The following is a 22,207-nucleotide window of genomic DNA, read 5'->3' as shown; positions in this document are numbered from 1 at the left end:
TTTATAATTTATCTAAGATCTCCAGCATAAAGTAACTTTAAACTGACAGATGGGTCTTCATTATTGCCGGGAAACACAGTGGTTAAGAGCACAGGTTTTATAATCAGACTGTTTTGTCTCTATTTCTTTAGTAGTGGTATGTCTTTGGTTTAGTGACTAATCTCAAGGCCTTGGCTTCCTCACCTATAATGGAGGATGGGTAGCTACAGAATAACTTCCTCAGAGAGCTGTTTTGAAACATTAAATGAGATGAAGTTCATTAATTACTGAAGAAACATCAACATAGTGTATCTACATTTCAAGCTGTTTTAATTTGAAATTAGTAAAAAACAAACAGATTACTGACATACCTTCTTGGCTTTCTGCAACACATCATCCAGATCCTAAAATAAGCATAAGTAATCACAATTATTGTGTGCTCTTTGGCTGTATTTATCAATGCAGTTGAGATACCATAAAGAATGATAATGATTGCAAGGAATAGTCATGGTCCCAACATGGAAAGCCTACACTGATCCATATCCAGTTTATTCTTTATCTCAGTAACATCAAGCTTATGGGGAGCAAATGTGGTTCAAGCAATTGTGTGCCTGTTTCCCACACGGTAGGTCCCAGGTTCAGTTCCTGGTGCTTCCTAAAAAAAAAAACGAAACAAAAAACCAACTCAGGGGAGCCCATGTGGCTCAGTGGTTGAACACTGGCCTCCCATAAAGGAGATCCCAGGTTCAAGCCCCAGCCCCAGTACCTAAAAAAAAAAAAAAAAAAAAAAAATCAGGCCTCTGTTCTCAATCCACTAAACTAGAACCTGTTAATTATAAAGGATACTTCTCTGTCCTCCTCTTACTCCACCTCTCAGTAGTGTTTGGAACCCTTTACTTGCCCAGGCCCCCTTTACTTGCCCAGGCCTTTCTTCCTGACGTATTTCCACTCTTGGCTTCTGCAACACCACTCTCCTCCAAACGCCACTCTCTCACTGGCAGCTCCTTTCTAGTCTCCTTGACTGGCTCTCCCACTTCCCTCTGACTTCAGGACCCTCTGGTCCTCTCTGTTCTCACCGTAATTTCATCCATTCCCATTAATATCATCATTATGCTTATAAGCCACCTTTTTAAAAATTTCCAGACTATAACTCTTTCCTGAACTCTGGATTCACATTTTTAAATGACTATATGTCTCCACTTGGATGTGTATCAGTAATTCCCTCAGTAATTAACAGCACCATCATCTTCCCCACAGCACAAGCAAAAAAAATCTGAGCCATTCTTGATACCTCCCTTTCCCAAGCAGAAACTTAGAATTCTATCTCTAAAATATATCTTGAATACCTCTACTTCTCTCAAATCCCCTAGTTATCATCATTGTACAAACCACCATCTGCCTGTACACTACAAATGCCTCCTAACTCGTCTTCTAGCTTCTGCAGTTGCTGTCCTCCATCCATTTGCCACTCAGCAGAGAAAATGGTCTTACACAGCAATTAGATCGTGTAACTCTCCTTTAAAACAAACCCAACCAAACCTTTTAGTGGATGCGCAGTTGGTTCTGATGAAATCCAAACTACCACCTGATCGATCACACCTATACCCTGCAAATCTCCCAGTCTTGTGTTATGCCTCTCTCTCTTTCTACTTCATCAGGCCCCAGGCTTTCGTAGTTCGAAACTGCCAAACTCCATCCTGTCTGGGATCCTGCAATCTGCCTGCTCTCCTCACCATCATACTACCAAACCCTTGCTTGGCTGGCTCCTCTCCTTCCAGCCTCAATTTAAGCCTCACCTCCTGAGAGAGTTCCCTCTAAAACAGACCCCGCCCTTCTTACTCTATTACCAGCCTCTGCTTTCCACCATAGCGGGTAACCAATTCTGATAATATGTGTGTTATGCTTTTTTTGTTTGTTCCCTTTCCCATGAGAACGGGCGCACCAGGCGGAGATACCGCAGTGCGCCCGGAGCGAGCCTGCGGCTTCCCAGAAAATGGTGTCTCAGCAAGGGGCTGAGAGGACGGTGGATAAATAGCCGGGCCACTGGGAGGTACGGGGAGGGAAGATTCCAGGAACTGGGAACGGCAATCAAAAGCCCTGTGAGATTGGAGAATTTACCGCTATCCAGGAACAGAAAGAAAAAATCGGTATGGCTAAGGTTAAATAGGGAATCAGGGGCAGTGCGCACCGGGCCTACGGAGGATTTGGGATCTTGTCCTGAAGAAGGAAAGCAAAGCCCCCTAGAGGCGAAAGGACAACGCCTTCCCGCTCCCGCGTGCCACGCCCTCACCTACGTGGTCAAAGTCTGGGTCGGACAGATGGCAGTGACAGTCCACCAGCCCCGCGCCCACCGCTCCCATAGCCGCCGCTGAAGCCCAAGGCTTGCTGGAGGAGCTGGAACGCAGGAGCTGCCCGCGCTGAGTTTCCGGCCGGACTTGTGCTTTGTACACCGTGGGAACTTGTTCTTCCGTTCCCGGACTCCCCGCCCACAGTTCAAATTGGGAAAATGGCGGGTCCTCCGGGGTTGCTGATTCTTGCTCCTCCGCCAAACGAGGAGCTAGTGGCGGGTGGAGACGACCGGGCGTCGGCCCCGGGTGTCTCCCGAGAGGACTTCAGAGTTCGCTGCACCTCGAAGCGGGCTGTGACGGAAATGCTAGAGCTGTGCGGCCGCTTCGTGCAAGGGCTCGGGGACGCGCTGCCAGAGGAGATTCGCGAGCTCGCGTTGCGAGATGCACAGTGGGTACGGGACCAGTTGCCACTTCTTTCCTTATCATCCCCTTCGCCCGCACCCAGGGTCTCAGGGCCCACAAACTACCCGCGCCGAGTCTCGGCCGACTTAACCATGCCTGAAGTTGCTGGAGAAGCAGCCCGAGAAACGCTAGGGGAGGCAGAAATGGGCTGTCAGCTGAGTATTATTTCGTGTATGTGCTGTCCAGTAGAAAAAACAAGACGAGCTACCTATGTGATTTTAAATTTGTGATGATAGAAAGAGGTGAAATTTTAACATTTTATTTAACCGAACATATTCAGGATATCATTTCAACATGTAATAATATAAAAATGGAGATATTTTACATTCTTCGACCTAGTTCTTAAAATCTGGTCTTATTACAGTTTATCTCAATTCTGACTAGCTCACTAGTCACATAATGGCTACCGGCTCCCTACTGGACAGCACACACACAGATTCTCTGATGAATTCTCCAGGAAAGGATAATCCTGGAAATCTGTCAGTCACCCGGTTGGTTAATTCTTGGTTTTCCCTTTTGCCTGTCCTAGAATATCTTGTAAAGAGAGCAGAAACATTTTCCCTATCAGACCAAAACAGATAAGGCTTGGTTATAAACATCAGTTTCACACCCTGGCCCTTATATCTATTTCTCCCTCATTTCTTAAATATTTTGCAAAACTGCAGAAGATAGATTTTTGGGAAAAGAACATATTGGCGGATTGGGGCCTACTATAAGGAAGCACACTATACGTAGAAAAAAAGTTTAAAAGCTTATAATGCAGCACACTTGTGAGTGTGAATGATCATACTGCGAACAGTGAAAATAAAGGTCAAATGGGAGAAGAATGGAGAAACTCGGGCTGTGATTCTGAATGCCCAGTTTTGTATACAATACTTATATTCATTCCCTTCTTGTAAACAGGCAAGAATAGAAACATACCTCAGGACGTTTTTTCCCTAGTATTTTAATAATAAGATTTTTGTTCTATAAGGATCTAGAAATCACCACTTCCAAGAGGCACTAATATACTTAATTGCTTACAGGAAAAGAGGAACTTGGTTTAACATTACGAATTCAAACTATTTAATGGGGTAATAAAGTAAATTAGAAAATAAAAGTTTGAAGACAGACGACCAAAGGAAAGCCACTGGTGTTTTAAGGAAGAGAGCTGTTAAAAAGCAGAGGCTTTAATTACGTTAATGTATTTTCTTATCTAAAAACTGCATAATAGTATATTTTCTTAAAAATAGTATTGTGCAATGAGCGTTACAATTTGTATTCTCGGATAATACTTGAAAGTCTGTATGTAAAGTAAGAATTTTACTTTATAAAATATTTAAAATGTTGAATATGTGCTTTAATTCATGATCAGTCTTTATTTGATTTATGTTTATTTTTATTTATATAAATTGTACAAAATACATCCTTATTGTAAAAACTTCAGACAGAAGCACAAAGCCATAGTCTCCTTTGAATTCTTCCTCCTCCCTCTTCCTGGAAATAAATTGTTATTTCGGGAGGTACTTGGGACAAAAATAATCCTTCTACACCCTTTTTAATACTTTCTTTTTTTTACTACCTGTCTTTTTTTTTTTTAAACATTAATGTTGTCATGCTGGTGTTTCACCAAATGTGTATTCTACTGTTTATTTGTCAGTGTTAGGGAGAGAGATCCTTCTTTTTAATACTTCATGGTATGGAAATATTGTAGTGTATTTAACCCTTCTCCTAATTTTGAGTTTAGATTTTTTCCCCTCAATTTTTCATTATTTCAAATAGTGCTGAAATGAGCATTCTTAGAACTTGCCTGTTTGTATTTTTATGAGAATATCCTTTAGGATATATTGCAGAAAATGAAATTAAGTAATATGGAACATGCACAGGAAATTTTAATGGTGCTGCCAAATTTCTTTTTAAAAACATCCTATGAACACTTTCAACTATACAAAAAAATACATTAGTACAAGAAAATACATATATCCATCACTAAATTCAACAGTTATCAAATCTTTGTTACACTTGCTTTACTTATCCCTGACTTTTAAAAAAAATTAATTTATTGAATATATCACTCATACATAAAACATAAACAAGTGTGTAATAATAGTTGCGAACTTAGAAAACAAACATGTAACATCATTCAGGACTCTCATAAATCAACCTACCATCAATAACTTGCATTTTGTTAAACCTTTTTAATTAATGATTAAAGTGCATTGTCAAAATATTACTACTATTTTTCCCCCAACCAAGCATATTATTATTATTTTTATACCACTTATATATGAACATACATAAACAATTAAGTGTGTAGTAAAAGTTGTGAAGTTACAAAGCAAACATGCGTAACATCATATAGGGGTCCCATACATCAACCCTCCACCAACACCTTGCATTGTCATGAGATGTTTGTTGCGAATTATGAAAGAATATTGTCAAAATCTTAACTACTAGTCATAATCCTTATCTTACATTTGGTGTGTTTTTCCCCCAAACCACCCTATTATTATTTTTAAACTATATTTCTTATGAAGGAAGGTGTAAACTTATAAAACAATCATGCGTGTGCAGAATTCCCAAACAACACCTCTTCATCAACAGGCCACACTGTGGTGGAACATTTGCTACAGATAAGTTAATAATTTGTCCACATTTTCCATACTGCCTCATTATCAACACAGTACATGTTTCACATAGAGTAATATGTTATTATTGCTAACCACATTCCCAGCACCCTGCAGTAGTGATGTATATTAGCTCTAGCTCACAAAGGACATCTTTGATCTGTTCCATCAACCACAATTCTCATCCACATCTTGGTTTACTATGTTATTCAGTTCCTAGAATATTCTCTAGCATTCTTTCAGTTGGCTTTTACATACCTAGACTACCATTTTCAGCCACATCCCTAATTATAAACTAGTTGTTACTATGTGTTGCCATCCACTGTATACATTTCCACACTTTTACAGTAAAACTAATTAAAATTTCTACGTACATTAAACATCAGTCCATCTCAGTCCTCCTCTTATCTCCTTTAAGAATCCACCACCTACCACCAGGTCTTGAAGATATTTTCCTACAATTTCTTCTAGAAGTTTTATGGCTCTTTTATTTTTAGGTTTTTGATCCATTTTGAGTTCATTTTTGGATAAGGTATGAGATAGGGGTCCTCTTTCCTTCTGTTGGCTATGGATGTCCAATTCTTTCAGCAGCATTTGTTGAATGGACTGTTCTGCCCAAGCTGGGTAGGTTTGACAGGCTAGTAAAAAATCAATTGACCATGCATGTGAGGGCCTGTTTTTGAGCCATCAATTTGGTTCCCTTGATCTTTGTGTCTGTCTTTATGCCAGTGCCTCCTGCTTTTACCACTATAGCTAGGTAATATGATTTAAAGTCTGGAGATGAGGATTCACTTTTCCTTTTTATGGTGTTTCTGGCTATGAGGACTCCTTACTCATCCAAATAAATTTAATGATCATGTTTTCAATTTTTTTTTTTAATATTGATGGACTTTTTATTGGGATTGCATAGAATCCGTATATCAATTTGAGTAGAATTAACATCTTAATGATATTTAGTCTTCTAATTCATGAGCATGGAATATTCTTACAGTTATTTAGGCCTTTTTTGATTTAACATTGAGTTGCAGTTTTCTGAATACAAGTCCTTTACATCATTGGTTAAGTTTATTCCTGACTATTTGAGTTTTATCTGCCATGTTTTATTTTCACTACTCTTTTGACACTTTTAATTACTTTTATTGATATAATCTTCATTTCTAGACTCTCTTCCAGGCTCCTCTCTCCTGTCTTGTCTTTTCAGGCTCTAGCACACCCTTTAGTATTTCCTGAAAGTCTGGTCTCTTGCTTAGAAATTCTCTCAGTTTTTGTTTATCCGTGAATATTCTAAACTTGCCCTCATTTTTGAAAGACAGTCTTGCTGGATATAAGATTCTTGGCTGGAAGTTTTTCTCTTGTATCTTAAGTATATCATACCACTGTCTTCTTGCCTCCATGGTTTCTAATGAGAAATCAGCACTTAATCTTATTGGATATCCCTTATATGTTATGCATTGCTTTTCTCTTGCTGTTCTTAGAATTCTTCTTAGTCTTTGGCATTTGACATTCTGATTAGTATGTGTCTTGGAGTTGGTCTATTCCAGTTTTTTTGGATGGGAGTACATTGTACTTCTTGGACATGAATTTCTGTCCTTCAATAGAGTGGGGAAATTTTCTACCATTATTTCTTTAGATATTCCTTCTGCCCCTTTTCCCTTCTCTTCTCCTTCTGGAACATCCATGACACATATATTTGCATGCCTTTTGCTATCATTTAGTTCCCTGAGACCTTGTTCAATTTTTTTCCTTTCTTTTCTTCATCTGTTCTTTTGTGTGCTCACTTTCAGAAGCCATTTCTTCAAGTTTTCTTCTGACTCTTCAAATCTGCTATTATATGGTTCCAATGTGTTTTTTAAAAATTTCATTCATTGCGCCTTTCATTCCCATAAGATCTGCTATTTTTCTTTTTTTTTTTTAAAGATTTATTTATTTATTTAAATCCCCCCCTCCCCTGGTTGTCTGTTCTTGGTGTCTATTTGCTGCGTCTTGTTTCTTTGTCCGCTTCTGTTGTTGTCAGCGGCATGGGAAGTGTGGGCGGCACCATTCCTGGGCAGGCTGCTCTTTCTTTTCACGCTGGGCGGCTTTCCTCACAGGCGCACTCCTTGCGCGTGGGGCTCCCCCACGCGGGGGACGCCCTTGCGTGGCACGGCACTCCTTGCGCGCATCAGCACTGCGCATGGGCCAGCTCCACACGGGTCAAGGAGGCCCGGGGTTTGAACCGCGGACCTCCCATGTGGTAGACGGACGCCCTAACCACTGGGCCAAAGTCTGTTTCCCTGCTATTTTTCAATGTATGCTTTCAAATTCTTCTTTGTGTTCATCCAGTGTCTTCTTAATATCCTTAATCTCTTTAGCCATCTCATTGAATTTATTAAGGAGATTTGTTTGAACATCTGTGATTAGTTGTGTCAACTCCTTTATGTCATCTGGAGGCTTATCTTGTTCCTTTAACTGGGCCAAAGCTTGCTGTTTCTTGGTGTGGATTGTAATATTTGGCTGGTGTCTTGGCATCTGGCTTACTAGAGTATTTATTATTCTGGGTGTATTTTTTCCTTTTAGTTTAGGGCTTCCTGCCCTTTCTCCCTTGTTGGTTGTGCAGTAGGAGCCAAGGTTGTAATTGGTGCTATAAGCTGTGGAGGCTCAAGCTGTCCTCATTGCACAAGGGACCAGTGAAGCTTCTCCCAACTTTCTCCTTTGCCAGGGGTAGGGAAAGAGTCACAGCTGTGTGGAATAATCCAAGTCGTGCAGGCCTAGACTGTAGTTGCCTAGAGAGACTGATGAAGCTTCATTCCCCTTTCTCCCCTGCCTGGGGTGGGGTTTGAGCTCCAGGTGTGGGCAGTAATCTCTGCAGTGAGGGTCCAGCATGACTGCAGTCGCCTGGGTAGACTTTCTGATTTTCAGTCTGTGCCAGCCAAAGGTACCTGCCGTTACCTAGATAGGCTGGAGCAGAACCCACCAGCCTCCTCCCTGCCAGAGGTGGGGCTGAAGCCTAGGCTAGGGCTGCAGGCCGATCTGGGTGAAAGAAACCTGAAACCAGTTCCTACTGTCACTGTGATTTTTAGTCAGCCCTGCTTCCCCTCAGGCTGGGGGTGGAGTCAAATTGGAGGCTTCCAGCCTCTTTCAGACTTGGACAGATTTATACCCCAGGTATTACCAGGGTTATATCTCAGCCATCCAATCAGTAGCTGAAATTGGCAGCCAACCGTCCCCTCCTCCCCTGTTTTTGGGAAATGGAGCTTCCAATTCCAGCCACAGAATAGCTCCTGGGGCGGTTCATGCCTCCAGTGTAGGATAATCACCAGCCTCTGCAGCTCGGCTGGTAATTTCCCAGAGAGGCTGACACAGGTCCCTGCAGCTTCCTTTCTGCTGGAGATGGCACTAGGGCCTAGGCTAGAGTTGCAGTCTGACCTGGATGGAAAAAAGCCAGTCACCACCAGCACTGGGATTTTCAGTCTGCCCTGCTTCCCCTTGTGTCAGGTATGGAGTTAAGATGGCAGCTACCAGCCTCTTTCTGACGTAGACAGGCTCAAACTTTAGCTGTTTTCAGGATTATACTTTAGCCTGCTGAATTTACTCCTTAGTAGCTGAAGTTGGTGCCCAAGTGTCTCTTCCTCCCCCATTTTTGGGAAGTGGAGCTTTCAATTTCAGCTGCAGAATAGCTCCTGAGGCAACTTGTGCCTCTAGTGAGGGATGGGCACCAGCCTCCATGGCATGGAGCGCTCTAGTTATAATTCTCTGCAGATGGGCAGTCTCCTCGTTCCATTCCTTCAGGATGTGCAGGATGCTCTTCTGGCCTCCTGGAGTCCCCAAACAGGTGCTTCAGCTAGCTCCAGAGAGCTCTGGGTGTTTGCTAACTGCCATGTAGCAGGAGCTGACTCTAGGAGCTCCTTACTGCGTCACCATCTTGCTGATTGTCTCATCATACCTGACTTTTTTTGTTGTTACTGAAGTATTTTAAAGGAAATCCCAAATAGCTTGCCATTTTATGTCTATGTACTCCAGTGTATATCTTCAAAAAATATAGTCCTTTATAAAGTGGAAATTAATTTCACTTAACTTTAAACATGCATATTTTCCTTCTAGTTAACATGACATTGACTCAGCCATATAGGCTCAACTAAGTCCAAATTTGTTAGCTTTTTCTTCTGTTCTCTGAGCAGTACATTTTTTGTTATTGTTTACAAGAAAATTCTAAAATTTTGCATGAAATTGTCTCATGGGTAGGATAATTCCTACCAGAGCTAGAATGCAGGTAGAAGTAATTACTGAAGCAGAGTCTTACTTCACTGAAAATATTAAATACATTAATAGGCTGGTCTGCTACTTTCCTTTATAGTTTCTATCACAAATCTGAAGTATTATTTTGCCAAATGGTTGAATTCAGTGTTTAAAGTTATTTTAAGTGATTTGACTGTTCTTTATTGCAGACTTTTGAATCAGCTGTGTACGAGAATGTCAGCATTAATGGGCAAGCATGGCAGGAAGCTTCAGATAATGCTCTTATGGGTATGTGATTTAATTTTTTCCTTCTATCATTAATTTTTGAGTTTTAAAATTTTATTTACTTTATTTAAAGAAAATGTTCATTGTGGTAAAATAGGTAACAGAATTTGTATTTTAACCATTCGAGGTTTTTTTGTAGCTAATTTCATTTTGAATGCTGTTTTTTTAACCCCCATTTTCATTATCATTTCTTTTTAAAAATCCTTTACTGGGATTAAAAAAAGAGTGACCTAATTAAGGAAACAGTTAAAGTTATAATCTGAGGCAGACAACATTGTAGCCCCTTCGATCTCCCATATATGCAATATAATATTCTCAGCTATTTGTCATTAATCTTCAAAAATATTGTCCTCAGTAGTTTATTGTAAATTACTTTAGAAATATCCCTACATAAGAAACAGGCCCAGAGAATTCCTATGATTAATACCTTATAAATTAAGTTGTATTTAACCCTCAGAGTAGTGGAGTACACTTAGAAGAGTGAAGTTAAGCTATAAAAGTACCATGTAAAGAATGAGGCCAACTATTTGTAGAAGCCTCCTTAAAAAGACAGAGTATTTTCCTAGTCCAAAGTACCCTAACTAGTGTTGTTGACATATGTAAGAAATCATAGTTTTATTAGGAAATGATCTGTGTAGAAGGAAAAAAATTAAGTAAGAAGGGGATGGGCAGAATGGATAGAGGAAGATATCCCATTATCTATCCAGTAATGTCCAGGAAAAGGGCTGTCTCAACATGAGGACCAGAATGTCTTGTCTGTCCCCATGGTGATGTTAAATGGATCTGACCAGCATAGCTTGATGTCACTGCCCTGTTATCCTTGAGCTGATGCCAAGCCCATCAATCAACTCTTTTTGGTTAGAATTTGTCTTTTTAGCATTGAGATAGTATTTTACCCAGAAGACTGTTCACTCCTTGCAATTATTGTAGTTATCTTTTAAATTCACCAACCTTTCCAGTTTACATATTTAAACAGTAAAAACAATTACACTCTTTGCTAATTATTATAAATGATTGCCAATTAATAGGGGAGAGGAATTATGTCAGAATCAGTGAGGAGTATTTTTCTTTATTTTTTTAATGTTATATTAAAAAAATATGAGGTCTTCATATACCCCCCACCCCCTCAAGGAGTATTTTCAAACTACACAGCCGTTCATTCTCTTTGTCTTGTTCTATGCAATCACTTTGGAATTGCTTTATTTGATTCCAGGTTACCTTTTGTAATATGGTTCATCAATTCATAGATTAAGAAATACATTTTCCAACAGGTTGGCAACCTGGGGGAAGCGTAGCTATTCTTTGTCTACCACCTCCCTCCCCGCCCACCCGAGTGACTGTAAGGGGAGATTGTTGAAAGTACTGCGCTTTCACCTTTTATTATGGGTACCTGCTAAATGCCAGGTACTATGCCAAATGCTGGGAAATGGATGAAAGGACATGGTCCATTTTTTAGGAGCTTGTCATTCATGGAAAGAAATGCACAATGAATTATTAATACTCTTTTGGACATAGGAAAAGACCAACAGCATATGTTATTGTTAGAGCCAATGCATTTGATAAATGAAAGTCTGCTAGACAGAAAGGAGGTAGGAAGGACATTTGAAGCAAAGAAAACAGGATGTGCAGAGATACAAAGGAGTGATATGTTTGGGAAATGTCAGAAGTGTTCTGTGAAAATTAATGGCAGATGTCACCAGGAAGTTAAGTTGAGACCAGATTGTAAAGAGCCTTGTAGGATATACTGACAAATTTGCATTTGATCGTATGGGCAGTGGGCATCAGTGAAGGTTTTTTAAAGTAGAATTACATGGAAAAGTTTGCGTTTTAAAAAGCTAACTGCTGGCTGTGGGAGGGTTAGATTGGAAAAAGGAGAAATTTAAGGTAGGCAGACCTTAAGGAGATTATACAGTAGTCCAGAAAGACTGGTTAAAGAGATATTGAGAAGATAGGATTACTAGAACTTGGCATCTTATCTAATATATAAAAGCAGTAAGTTAGCATTACAAGGACAGACATTTTTGTCTGTTTTCTTCACTGAGATTTCCAAGTCTCTGGCACATAATGTCAGTATATAAATGAATGAACAAATTAGTGAATGTGTATACAAGTCAAAACAACCTGTTTCTCTCTGCCCCTGTAACTTGACTGCAGGAGGCTTGACCAGGCACATTTAAGATTTAAAATGTAAGTCCCTCAAGAGCAGGACTATATCTGTTTTTCTCATCGTGATATTCTCAGCACTTAGTTTGGCACATAGTGGTCACTCATTAAATATCTGTTAAGTGGAAAATTGTTTTCCTCAAATTTACTTATAAATTTCAGTTTTGTAGATTTATCAATAGGTGGCGCTTAGAAACCATTTTCTTTTCCATACAGAAGCTTTAACTTGTAGACTTTTTTGAAACTCATTATAATGTAGTACATTGTTTCTTTTAGGCTATTGATTGTTGTGCACGTTAACTTTTTAAATGGGTAAATTAAAATTTAGGATTTCTTATTTAAAGAGTAGCCAAACTAAGAAATGACTGTGCTTCTCATAATACCCTAAAAAAAGTAATATAGTTAGATTCAGTAAATATTTGTTACACGAATGAAAAACCAGACTTGGCATACCTCATTAATCTCTACCTGATATAGGCATGTTTTCTAATATAGATTACCAATGTCTCAAAATGTTTCAAATATACATATGACAGATGATTCTGACTTCTCCCTAATAAAGTTGCTACTCAGTGAAATAAATAGATCCATTTCTTGCATAGACTTTAATAGCAGAACAGATATTATGTTTCATGTGGGGTGCTTGATTTCCGGGCCCCATCCCAAAACTGCCAAATCAAAATTTCTGTACTTCTCTAATAAGCTCCCTAGGAAGAAAACATAGGCAACCATCTGATAAATAGTTTTAGCTAAATCAAAGAATTGAAGTATTTTTCAGTTTTGTTTCTTAAAAATTTTCAGTGACTTTCATTGTCTACATAATAAAGTCAAAACTTTTTAGCATCTCTGGCATTAACTGTCCTTTACAGTGTAGTTCTCATACATTTTATCATCTTTATTTCCTTATACTTTATCCTGCAGCCATTTAGACCTTTTCTATGTCCCCAAAGAGTCTATGGTCTTGCAAATGCTGCTTCCTTTGCCTAAACTGCTTCTCCCTGCCATTTTTTTCCTGCTATTTTTTATCCAGTGAATATACACTTATATTTCAAGTTTCAACTCAAATGTTACTTCCTCTGTATGATCCTGAATTCCCCAGGCAGGTAATGTTCCATGTTTCTGTGTCCTGATACATTTTGTTCACATCTCTATTGCATTTATCCAGGTGCTTTGTGATTATTTGTCTATTTCTTTTAGTAGACTGTAAGCTCTTAGAGAGCAGGTATCATGTTATATTCATTTTTTCATTTCTCTGGTTTTGGCCTGGCTTGCCATAGGTGTTCAATAATTAGATTGTTTGATGGGTAACTTAATCACTAAACAAAGTGTGAACATCTATTAACTTGCAATATTTGCTTTCCTTAATTATTGTGTGTTTTCTAAATTTCATTTATTTATATCACATTTCTATATAGAATATAAACAATGCATTTTAAAGAATTATTTAGACTATTTTTTTTTAAAATAGACTCTGACATCAAAGTACTTGAAGATCAGTTTGATGAAATCATCGTAGATATAGCCATGAAACGTAAGCAGTATCCTAGAAAGATCCTTGAATGTGTAATCAAAACCATAAAAGCAAAACAAGAAATTCTGGTAAGATAATTTACCTTTAAAATTAAAGTATAAAGTCCATGTACAGATAATTGATATTTTTTGTTTTTATCTTTCTTGCCTCAATTACTACTGGTTTCCTCTTGTAAGAATTTTTTTCTTGTTCTAAGTCACACTAGGTTTTGAACAGCTGTTATTAAAAAGAAATTGAAGATGGAAGACTGACAAGGCAATTCTGAGATCAGGAAAGGGAAAGAAAATCATCTTTTAACCCTTTTCTTTCTATTTGTTATATGTGTTTGGTATGTTATTTATATATGTTTGTATATTTTAGAGGCTCCTTTATTTAATTTGATGGTGAAGATTATTTAGAGTACCTGTTTATAAGACTGAAATTTGCTTTATAAATTCTGTGTAATTTGTTTTGCTCCAAAAATCATGGCCATTGGGGGCTTAAGTCCAGGAAGAACCAGTCAGCTCCTTCAGCTTGAGCTTTTCAGACAAGTGAGGAACAGGTTTGCATCTTATTTTCAATTACAATAGATATCAGTGATCATCCATATTATGCCCCCCTCTTTTCAGATTCACTAAGATTAGAATCAAAATAAAAAATTAGCAAGAAGCCTACCAGCAAATAAAGTAAGAAATACTTGCACTTTAAATCTTCTAGTTGCCTTCCTTTCAGGAATTGTTTTACAGCATAAAGACCAGACTTAACACTTTAAAATGTTTTAGTCATTCTATGAGAAAAAAACATTCATAATCAGAATTTTCATTTTTTATCCTCCATGGCACTTATTCCTCAGAGAGATACCCTACTTTATCCCCATCCATTTTTAAAAATTTATTCAGGAGAGACACTTAAGATATTTATTTTCTAGTGTCTCCCTCCCCATTCCCTACCTAGCCCCCAATCTCACCAAAAATCTGGTAATCAGTATTGCATAAAAGAGTGAAAATTGCCAAGACATAGGTGAGGTGTTATTGTGGAAGTTTAAAAAGTTATGCAAAATAGATGGAGTGGGTGAGGATACTGAAGACAACTTTTACCTTTTTTTTTTCTTTTAACCCTTCTTTTGGCTTCTGGTTTTGGGGAAGAGTTAGGAGGAATGGTTTCCTCATTTCTTTTTGCCCAAATGTGGATCCCATTTCTGTTTTACAATTCTGTTACAATTATTTTGGTGTATCACCAGATATATAGTCTTTATTTGTGCTGACGTGGTAGCCTAACCACTTTTAAAAACTGAATTTCTTTGGGAGTATGTGTTCTGAATTCAAAACATATGTCCTAAAATGAACTTTTTAAATACTCTGTACTTTAAACACAAAATTCAGCCTCTGTGCCTTTTGATTGTTTTTATGGGTTGTAGTTTTTTTCTTATGGTGCTATTTCTTATTGTATACAGTAGGAGGCAGTACTATAAAAGGTATAATTCAGACTTCATTTAACTTTTCCACCTCTCTTCTCTACACATTTCAGGATCTAATATTTTTTTCCCCAAAAGAATGATACTACTGGCTATATGGTATATTTGCTTACATTGGCTGAAGGAAATATTTACATGAGATGTTAAGTAATTAAGTTTTAATCTGTTTTAATTTATATTAGAAGCAGTATCAACCTGTTGTGCATCCAGTGGACTTAAAATATGACCCTGATCCAGGTGAGTCAATGTTCAGTTTTGGTAAGCATGAAGCATCAGGTTGTCATTTTTATTAGTTCCTGATAATAATGGTGTCCGCATCGGAGGTACCTTCCCTTTGAAGCTCTAATCCACTACCAGTCAGTCATGTTTAGCTCTACGCTTAGGATTAAGAGGATTTACTCTAAACCTACTGAATCAGAATCCTCCGGGTTAGGAGCCAGGAATCTGGACTCTTACAAAGCTCTGTCCTGACTTAGATTATTACAGCACCTTCCCATCTCTAACTTTTATTCTACTATTCATTTTTTGTGGTAGAGCCAAAGTTATATACTACTAAAGTACTCTCTTGTGGTGTCACTTCCCCATGCAGTAACCTTCAATGGTCTCTCATTTGCTTACAAATAAAATCCAGTTAAAAAATATAATGTTGAATTTAAGAAGAGATAAGCATACTTGTTAAAACTTTGAATTCATTTCTGTTTCTACTGTATCTTCTGAAATAGAGAAATAAAATTGATACAAACTTATGGAAATACGGTATCAGAGCTGACGTTGGTAAAAATGCGGGTCATATATATATTTAATTGGTTCCATTCTCACATTTTAAAATTTGTAACAGTCTTCCTAAGAGACCTTTTGAAATTTGTTTTGGCACTCAAAAATGCCATTTCTGAACACTTAGGGGAAAAAAGCAATTAAATTGGTTTATTTGGATTGGATATTGATGTTTATGACTTGTAGTACCTTACCTTTGTTGAATTCTAAATTACTTTTCAAGCCCTCCTGTCCTATAGGTCTCCCAAGCAAATGGGATAAACTAAGAGGGGAAAGAAAGCATAAAACTGCTCTAAAATTGGTTAAAATCTCTGATATGTTTGACAGTAGAAATTGACCTAGGACCTAAAACTTAGTCAGGTGTCATGGTTCAATTTAGCAAATATATATAGTTACCTAAATGCAATGTTTGACATACACTTGTTCTAGTTTTGAACAAAATAAAAATAATTGAATGTCTTGTGTTATCATAATATGCTTAAGCATTACTTTTTAAATGTAGTCGGTTCCCCTGTAAAGAAACTGGTAACTTTTTTATCTTAGGAAGGAAAAAAATCTACTTAAATGACCCTTCCAAGCTCTAGATGATTTTACTTCCACCGTTCTACTTATGCAATGCTAGAGGCAAAACGATCTTTACCACAGGATTCTAACACCAAAAGTCAAGGGATAATCAAACATACTTGCACACAAGTATTCATAGTGGCATTATGCACAATTATCAAAAGATGGAAGCAACTCAAATGTCCATTAACCAATGAATGGATCAACAAAATGTGGTATATATACATACAATGGAATATTATTCAGCCATTAAAAGGAATGAAGTTCTGATACATATGACATAGGGATGAACCTTGAACATGGAAATGGTAAAATCATATGAAACTAATTATGGCTTAAGGGAAAATTAAAAGCATATATTTTTGTATAGGACCTAAAAATCTGAATAAGTTGCATGGAAAAACTTGCGAAAACTTCTTGAAAGTTTTTTTCTTTCTGCTATTGTAACAGTAAGTGGTATCAAATTTCCTTGAGAGCTGCCACTTTTAAAGAGGGTGGTCTGGTTTCCAAAATGCAATCTTCAGGCAATATATATGATCAATAGTATTGATTCAGCCTAGCTATGTTGGGGGGAATATAAAGATAAAGCAGACTGATCTTACCCTTATAGAACTTATGTTTGAGTAGAAGAAATAAGAGATAAACATTAAAATAGGATTATTTTATGCCCTCTATCTGGTTCCTTCCTTAGTTTTCCCCAACTCAGTAAGTGGTAACTGAACCTACATATTCTCTGGTCAGAAGTCAACCTTGATTCCTTCATCTGCCTAGCCCTTCATATTTACCCCATCAACAAGTCCTATAAATTATGCCTTCAAAATATAATCGTATATCCATCCCCTTCTCTCCATCACTATTACCACCTGAATTCTAAGTCACCATCCTTCTAGCCAGGATTTCTACAAATGTTCTTTGGAGAGCTTCCTGTTTTCTCTCTTCCATTTCATTCTGCAAACATTATGCATAGAGATCTTTTATTTTTTCCTATTCTTTGAAATATTTGAAATACTTTAAGGGCTTTTCACCTTTTGTCATATTTGCCTCAGACAATTTTAAGAAACAAAATGTATGGATACAGTTGAAACTCTTTTTACCCCACCACCATCCAATTCCACTCCTTCTCAACTTGCAAGTAACCACTGTCCTCAAAATGTGTGTATCTTTCCTACCCATGCTTTTATGCTTTTTCTTTTCTTTTTCTTAAAGATTTATTTATTTATTTCCCTCCCTCAGCCCCCTCCCCCCCCCCCTGCCCCGGTTGTCTGTTCTCTGTGTCTATTTTTTTTTAAAGATTTATTTATTTATTTCTCTCCCCTCCCCCCCCACCTCGGTTGTCTGTTCTCTGTTTGCTGCATCTTCTTTGTCCGCTTCTGTTGTCAGCAGCATGGGAATCTGTGTTTCTTTTTGTTGAATCATCTTGTTGCATCAGCTCTCCGTGTATTCAGTGCCATTCCTGGGCAGGCTGCACTTTCTTTCGCGCTGGGCAGCTCTCCTTGCGGGGCGCACTCCTTGCCTGTGGGACTCCCCTACACTGGAGACACCCCTGCGTGGCACGGCACTCCTTATGCGCATCAGCACTGTGCATGGGCCAGCTCCACATGGGTCAAAGAGGTCCAGGGTTTGAACCGCGGACCTCCCATGTGGTAGATGGACGCCCTAACCACAGGGCCAAGTCCACCACCCTCAGTATCTCTTAGCTGCGTGTTCCTCTTTGTCCACTTCTGTTGTTGTCAGTGGCATGGGAATCTGTGTTTCTTTCTGTTGCGTCATCTTATTGTGTCAGCTCTCTGTGTGTGCAGCGCCATTCCTGGGCAGGCTGAACTTTCTTTCGTGCTGAGCAGCTCTCTTTACGGGGTGCACTCCTTGCATGCGGAGCTCCCCTAGGTGGGTACACCCCCGCGTGGCAGGGCACTCCTTGCACACATCAGCACTGCGCATGGGCTAGCTCTACACGGGTCAAGGAGTCCTGGGTTTTGAACCGCGGACCTCCCATGTGGTAGGTGGATGCCCTAACCACTGGGCCAAGTTCGCTTCCCTACGCTTTTTCTTTATAGGTATGTATACACAATCATTATATAACATTTGTTTTTAAAAAACCTTTTTTATTAGAGAAGTTATAGGTTTACAGAAAAATCATGCATAAAATACAAATTCCCGTATACCACCCTATTATTAATACCTTGCATGATATGGTACATTTGTTAGAATTGATGAAAGCACATTTTAATAATTGTACTGTTAAATACAGTCCATAATTTAACTTAGGGTTCACTCTTTGTGTCATGCAATTCCATGGATTCTTAAAAAAATGTTTATTCTAGTTTCAGATATATAACCTAATATTTCTTCTTTCACCCACATTCAGATATATAATTCAGTGCTGTTAATTACATTCACAGCATTGTGCTACCACCACCATTCACAGCATTGTGCTACCATCACCACCATTCACTACCAAAACATCTCCACCATCCCAAATGGAAACTATATTTTAAGCCTTAATGCCCTATTCCCTACCCTCACCTCATCCCATGGTAAATTATAGTCTAGATTCTGACTGTATGGGCTTACTTATTCTAATAATTTCATATCTGTTAGATCATACAATAATTGTCTTTTTCTGTCTAGTTTATTTCACTCAACATGATAGCTTCTAGGTTCATCCATGTCATATGTATCAGAACTTCCTTTTTCTGGCTAAATATTTCATTGTTTGTATATACTACATTTTGTTGATCCATTCATTGGCTGATGGACACTTGAATTGCTTCCATCTTTTGGCATTTGCAAATAATGCCACTCTTAACATTAGTGTGCAAATATCTGTTTGAATCCCTGCTTTCAGTTCTTTTGAGTATGTAAGTGGGATTGCAGGGTCTTATGGTAATTCTATATACTTTCTGAGAAACTGCCAGACTGTCTTCCACAGTGGCTGCACTATTTCACATTTTAATCAGCAGTTAGTGAGTATTCCCCATTTGTCCACATCCTCTCTAACACTTGTAATTTTCCTTTTAATGGTAGTGTTCTAGTGGGTGTGAAATAGTATCTAATCATGGTTGTGATTTTCATTTACTTAATGACTAAAGATGTTGAACATCTTTTCATTTGCCTTTTGGACATTTGTATATCTTCTTTGGAAAAATGTCTTTTCAAATCTTTTGCTTGTTTTTGAATTGGATTGTCTTTTTGTTGTTGTGTTGGAGGATTTCTTTTTATATTCTGCATAGTAACCCTTATCAGATAGGTGATTTCCAAATATTTTCTCCCATATGATAAAGTCCTTTGATATGCAAAAGCTTTTCATTTTGAAGAGGTCGCATTTATCTCTTTTTGTCTTTTGTTGCTTGTGCTTTGGATGTAAAGTCTAAAACCATTGCCTAACATAAGGTCCTGAAGTTGCTTCCCTATGTTTTCTTCTAGGAGTCTTATAGTTGTGGCTCTTATATTTAGATATTTGATTTATTTTGAGTTAATTTGTTTCTATGATGTGAGATGGGGGTCCACCTTCATTGTTTTGCAAATGGAGATCCATTTTTTCCAGCACCATTTGTAGAAGAAACTTCTTTCCCAATTGAGTGGTCTTTCCTCACTTGTCAAAAGTCAGTTGGTCATAAATGTGAGGGTTATTTCTAAACTCTTAATTAAATTCCTTTGGTCTATATGTCTGTCCTTGTGCCAGTGCCATCTGTATTGATTACTGTGAATTTGTAGTAAGTTTTATGATTGGGAAGTGTGCGTCCTCCAATGTCATTCTTCTTTTTCCATACAAATTTCATGATTGGCTTTTCCATTTCTGCAAAGAGAACTTTTGGAATTTTTATTGGGGTTGCATTGAATCTTTATCTCATATAGTAAATATTCAGTAAATATTTATTAAATGATTATATTTTATATAAATCAGATCATATTATGCATGCTTTTAAAAAACAAGGATAGTGTTCTGTTTTTTACTTTTTGTTTTTTGCTTCCTTTCTCTTCTCCCATCTTCCACCTCATCAGCTCTCCAGTGTTAACCTAGTATGAATCCATTTATCCATTTTTCTCTTTTCATATAATCATTTAGGAATACGTATAACCTGTATGTTTTGGAGGCATAATTTATTTTACAGAAAACTGATTCATGTATTTAAATTCTCTGCAATGTAAGTATATGGAATTTATACATTTTCTAACCTTTTTAAAATTGTGGTTGTATTTTAAATTGTATTATATTTTTATAAGTAATTAATTTTGTGTTCTAAATGAATGCAAACAGTGTAAAATTTTAAATAATCATTGGTGTAAATATAGTAGAAAATGCAAATCTACCAAAACTCCCAAGCCAACCGAATCCCATACCCCTTCAAATAGACAACTACTAATGTTAGTTTGATATGTATAATTTCAAATCTTTATCAGTGCATTTGTATACAGGCAGACAGACTGAACAGGGCCGTTGGTTTATTTTTTTATATAACTATTCCACAGTATTTTGTAACTTTGTTTTTTACTCAGTGATATAAAATTAAGCTCCATGCTTCTATTTTTTTTTTTTTTAATGAGGTACCGGGTATAGAACCCAGGACCTTGTACATGGGAAGCATGTGCTTAACCCCTGAGCTACATCGCTCCCCATCTCCATGCCTTTTGTGATTTCTTCATGCTTATATATACATGCACAATTTTATTTAAATGGGATTATATACATACTGTTTTTGTTTTGTTTTGTTTTACTTACCTTCTCTATCTTCCACGCACATCTCCATGTATGCTTTCAGTCTGAGGATTCCCATGTTCTAGAAAATCTTTAATTCTTCAGCTATTGCTTCTTTACTATTTTTTTATATTTTGCATTATTTTTGTTTTAACTTAGTTTTTTTCTTTTATATAATATATTCTTTTCCTTTACCTATTGGAGGATCATAAACATTTTTAAGCCAGTTCAGATTGCTGTCTTTTAATTTCATCCATTGTAAATTCTTCTCTGTGTCATTGATTATATTGGCTGTCTTTCATAATTTTAATTTCTTCCTGTGTTTTGGAATTTCGATTTGCATGCACATTTTGATTAGTAGTTTTCCTCACTTGTTACCTTATGTTTGCTTTCATCCCTACCTATCTAGTGGTTCTGTGTTTGCTTACCATCTGTCCCCTGAATAATCCCAGGTAAAGAACCATATCTTAAATTGGCAGTACGGGGAAGCGGATTTGGCTAAACTGATAGAGCATCCGCCTACCATATAGGAGGTCCAGGGTTCAAACCCAGGACCTTCTGACCCATGTGGTGTGCTGGCCCATGCCCAGTGCTCTTGTGCACAAGGAATGCCATGCCACGCAGGGGTGTCCCCCACAAAGGGGAGCCCCATGCGAAAGAAGTGTGCCCCACAAGGAGAGCTGCCCCACACGATAAAAAAAAGCACAACCTGCCCGAGAGTGGCGCTGCACACACTGAGAGATGATGCAGCAAGATGATGCAACAAAAAGAGACAGATTCCCAGTGCCGCTGACAAGAATGCAAGCGGGCACAGAAGAACACAGAGCAAATGGACACAGAGAGAAGATAAGGGGGGGGAGGGGGTAAAAATAAATGAAAAATAAGTCTTTAAAAAAAAAGGGGGGGGGGAGCGGATTTGGCCCAATGGATAGGGCATCCACCTACCACATGGGAGGCCCAAGGTTCAAACCCAGGGCCTCCTGACCCATGTGATGAGCTGGTCCATGCTCAGTACTGATGCATGCAAGGAGTGTGGTGCCATGCAAGGGTGCCCCTGTGTAGGGGAGCCCCACGTGCGAGGAATACGCCCCGTAAAGAGAGCCACCCTGTGAGAAAAAAGTGCAACCTGTACAGGAATGGCGCCACACACATGGAGAGCTGACGCAGCAAGATGATGCAACAGAAGGATAC

At 38.1% G+C, this 22,207-nt stretch overlaps 2 protein-coding genes across 6 annotated transcripts in view; one reads left to right on the top strand and one right to left on the bottom strand.

Annotated features, from left to right (window-relative positions):
- TATDN3 (TatD DNase domain containing 3) overlaps positions 1–2,401 on the bottom strand; it is a 35,641-nt gene extending 33,240 nt beyond the window's left edge. For 3 of the 4 annotated variants that reach the window (XM_012530044.4, XM_004470974.5, XM_058275182.2), the window contains exons 1-2: positions 2,274–2,401; positions 351–383 (exon numbers count right to left, since the gene is read on the bottom strand). In XM_012530044.4, coding sequence (XP_012385498.2) covers positions 351–383; positions 2,274–2,339 — 99 coding nt within the window. In that variant the 5' untranslated portion in view covers positions 2,340–2,401. Of the gene's footprint in view, positions 1–350; positions 384–2,269 lie in introns of all 4 variants that reach the window. The other variant, XM_058275181.2, reaches the window with a different exon arrangement.
- A 26-nt stretch (positions 2,402–2,427) lies between these two features.
- Positions 2,428–22,207, top strand: part of NSL1 (NSL1 component of MIS12 kinetochore complex) — a 40,364-nt gene continuing 20,584 nt past the window's right edge. For both annotated transcript variants that reach the window (XR_009180238.2, XM_004470972.5), the window contains exons 1-4: positions 2,428–2,719; positions 9,760–9,838; positions 13,467–13,597; positions 15,165–15,219. Coding sequence is in view for 1 of the 2 variants with exons in the window: in XM_004470972.5 (XP_004471029.1) it covers positions 2,486–2,719; positions 9,760–9,838; positions 13,467–13,597; positions 15,165–15,219 (499 nt within the window). In the remaining variant the exon portion in view is untranslated. The remainder of the gene's footprint in view (positions 2,720–9,759; positions 9,839–13,466; positions 13,598–15,164; positions 15,220–22,207) is intronic.

The sequence above is a fragment of the Dasypus novemcinctus genome, chromosome 13 (assembly GCF_030445035.2).
Source record: "Dasypus novemcinctus isolate mDasNov1 chromosome 13, mDasNov1.1.hap2, whole genome shotgun sequence".
In the NCBI taxonomy this organism is placed as follows: Eukaryota; Metazoa; Chordata; class Mammalia; order Cingulata; family Dasypodidae; genus Dasypus; species Dasypus novemcinctus.
The sequence above is the reverse complement of the archived record's forward strand: the minus strand, read 5'-3'. Positions and strand labels throughout refer to the sequence as shown.